General features: G+C 39.9%; 1 protein-coding gene across 1 annotated transcript; it reads left to right on the top strand.

Moving 5' to 3' along the window:
- The first annotated feature begins 607 nt into the window (after positions 1 to 607).
- LOC108985449 (protein ALTERED XYLOGLUCAN 4) lies at positions 608 to 2,674 on the top strand. Its single transcript, XM_018957745.2, has 2 exons — positions 608 to 1,057; positions 1,188 to 2,674. The coding sequence occupies exons 1-2, from the start codon at positions 823 to 825 to the stop codon at positions 2,288 to 2,290; spliced, it is 1,338 nt and encodes a 445-aa protein (XP_018813290.1). The 5' UTR covers positions 608 to 822; the 3' UTR covers positions 2,291 to 2,674.
- Positions 2,675 to 3,018: the final 344 nt, after the last annotated feature.

The raw sequence follows: 3,018 nt of genomic DNA, 5'->3' as shown, positions 1-3,018 counted from the left end.
ATGTGTTTTGGAGGCTTAATTGGTGCAATGCAAAGCATGGTTTTATTAGTATTGATCATTTAATTTTTTTTTTATAACTATAATAAAGTCGGCGAGTGTTGTATTTACGTATCAACGTATAAATTATAAATTGAAGTCATTAGCAAAAAGAAATTTATCCACATTACAAGTTTGACACAAAAAACTTGGATTGCTAGAGTCAAGTTTTGCTTAAATGACAATTTTAACTTAATTTGTATAAAGCAAGAGTTACATGATTTGTGTCCCCATTAAAGAGGGATACTTCTGAGTTTTGTCCCTTTATGGGGGCGACTGACCCAGAAACAAGGACTATAGGGTGACCATGATTGGCCCCATCCAAACAGACAAAAAAGAAAGAAAAAGAGAAAACCAACTCACCCTCTCCCAAAAAAAAAAAAAAAAATTTATTCATTATTTTACATACTATATATTTTTATTTTTTTCTTATTAAATATATAATATACGAATAATTTATAGAAAAATTTAATTAATTTAAAAAGAATAAAAAAAATGTAATGAAACGAATAACAAAACTAAAAGATAGCAGTCATAACGCCAATGGCTTGATAAAATTATAGAACAAACTCGTTGGCCTACCACGAAACCCACTGGATTCTCGATGTGACCTTCGCCGAGTCATCCCCACAAACAAAACTCTCTCTCTGTCTCTCTCTCTGCCTGCCTAGGAAGAAAAAATCCTCTTCTTTTTTACGTGTCTTGCTCTGCCTTCTCATTTCTGTAGCACGCCGGCAAAGAAAAAGCAGGCGAGGAGAGGAGAGGAGAGGAGAGGAGAGTTATGAAATGGGTGGCGGAACTGCTACAATAAGTCCATTCAAAGACCAAACTCACTCCCTCGCCAAGAAGATCTTACCGTGGACCATCTATGCCCTTCTCCCCATAGCTCTCTTTCGCCTTTACTTTTATCCTCTCCAACTCCCTCAGTCCTCCACCGATCAGCTCCCCAGTACCACCCCTGTAACCATCTCCTCCTCCTCTTCTCTTTCTCTTCCTCCTACTCAGTTTTATTCTTCTGAAGGTACGTAAATAAATTCTGTTTTCTTTATTTTGGTTAAAAGCCATTGAAATGTTTGTTGGGCTTTGTTTTAGTATTTTTGGGTTTGCGATTTATTGCTGATAAAGACTCCTTACGTTGTTCTCTTTTGCAGAAGAGGGAAAAACTAACGAAACTCCATGTGACTACACCAGAGGCAGATGGGTCCATGATCGGCGGGGCCCTTTGTACAATGGTACTACATGCGGTACCATCAAGGATGGCCAAAATTGCATCTCTCATGGCAGGCCTGATCTGGACTACCTCTATTGGAGGTGGAAACCCAAGCAATGCAAGCTACCAAGGTTTGAACCCAACACCTTTCTTGAGCTCATTAGGAACAAGCACATAGCTTTTGTGGGTGACTCCATGGCTAGGAACCAATTGGAGTCGCTTCTTTGCATGCTAGCCACTGCATCTGCGCCTAACCTTGTCTACCGGGACAGCGAGGAGAATAAGTTCCGTAGGTGGAACTTTCCTTCTCACAATGCCACTGTTTCAGTATACTGGTCGCCATTTCTCGTAAAGGGTATTGAAAAATCTCACGGGGGGCCTAATTTCAACAAATTGTATTTAGATCGGGTGGATGAAAAGTGGGCAAGTGACTTGGATCGCATAGACATGGTTGTTTTATCAATTGGGCATTGGTTTCTACACCCGGCGGTGTACTTGGAGGGTGATTTGGTGTTAGGTTGCCACTATTGCCCTGGTCTCAATCACACAGAGATTGGTTTTTATGAAGTTTTGAGGAAGGGTTTAAGGACTTCCCTGAAGACCATAATCGAAAGGAGAGGGTCTACTGGTAATGGAATTGATGTAATTGTGACTACGTTTTCGCCTGCACATTTCGAAGGTGACTGGGATAAAGCCGGGGCCTGTCCAAAGAAAAAGCCTTATAAGGAGGGGGAGAAGCTGCTTGAAGGAATGGATGCAGAGATGAGAAAAATTGAGGTAGAGGAAGTGGAGGCGGCAAAGGAAAATGCTTTGCAATTTTCAGGGTTCAGACTGGAGTCATTGGACGTGACCAAGTTATCATTAATGAGACCGGATGGTCACCCGGGGCCATATATGTATCCTTTTCCCTTTGCTAATGGGGTGACAGAACGCGTGCAGAATGATTGTGTGCATTGGTGCTTGCCGGGGCCTATTGACACTTGGAATGAAATCTTGCTGCAAGTAATGAAGAAATGGGAGGGTGAGTTAAGGAGAGGAGGATAAGTTACTAAACTTGGTTAAGAAGGTTATTTATCTTTAGATGTTTCTCTCAATTTGGGTGGTGGTTGTTACTCTGGAAGAGATCTGAAAGAAGAGGAGAGAAGTGATTGGTTGGTTTTTATATTTTTGGGTTCTCAAATGGTAAGAGAGAAAATTGGTGAAGCCAAATGAAATTTGAAGAGATATATAATGGTGCCAAACCAAAGATAACGATTTTTTGTTTTGTTTGTTTATTCTGTGGTGCATATACAGATGTTTTTAAATGTGAAAGTTGTAGAAGAAATCATAAAGTCCGTTGGCAGTTGTGCTTTTTCTATACTAGCCTTTCCCAGCAACATGGTACCATACTATCCTTGAGCTTTAAATCTTTGCTTCAACTTCTTTTTACTAGCTGCTCAGCTTTTGAAATCTGAAACCTCCCTCATCTTTTACTATTCTCAGACCAATCAGAAAAGCATTCACTTTTGACAAATCCATGCTATTAGGTGAATTGAATTAATCAAACGAGGACTAGAGATGACCGTTCACCAACCACGATTAATTCAAACAAGTTTCGCGTTATAAAAATCTGATCTTTATCACTTGCCCCAAATTCTAGTGTCTTGAGAATCAAAAGTTTTGACCTTTAAATTGGAGAGTTGGTGGGTTACGTGGCTATTCTGAGGACTTCCTCTTCCTTCCATCATTTTTGGATCATTTTCATCAATGCCAAACAAAACACAAAAAGAGAG

Source organism: Juglans regia, chromosome 13, assembly GCF_001411555.2.
Source record: "Juglans regia cultivar Chandler chromosome 13, Walnut 2.0, whole genome shotgun sequence".
Taxonomy (NCBI): domain Eukaryota; kingdom Viridiplantae; phylum Streptophyta; class Magnoliopsida; order Fagales; family Juglandaceae; genus Juglans; species Juglans regia.
This window is presented reverse-complemented; position numbering and strand designations above follow the sequence as displayed.

What these genes read in the sequence shown, in the direction of transcription:
- LOC108985449 (XM_018957745.2), top strand. Translation starts at nt 823, where the DNA reads ATGGGTGGCGGAACTGCTACAATAAGTCCATTCAAAGACCAAACTCAC. An exon ending in TCAGTTTTATTCTTCTGAAG is followed by an intron (nt 1,058 to 1,187) that starts GTACGTAAATAA and finishes TCTCTTTTGCAG; the next exon opens with AAGAGGGAAAAACTAACGAA.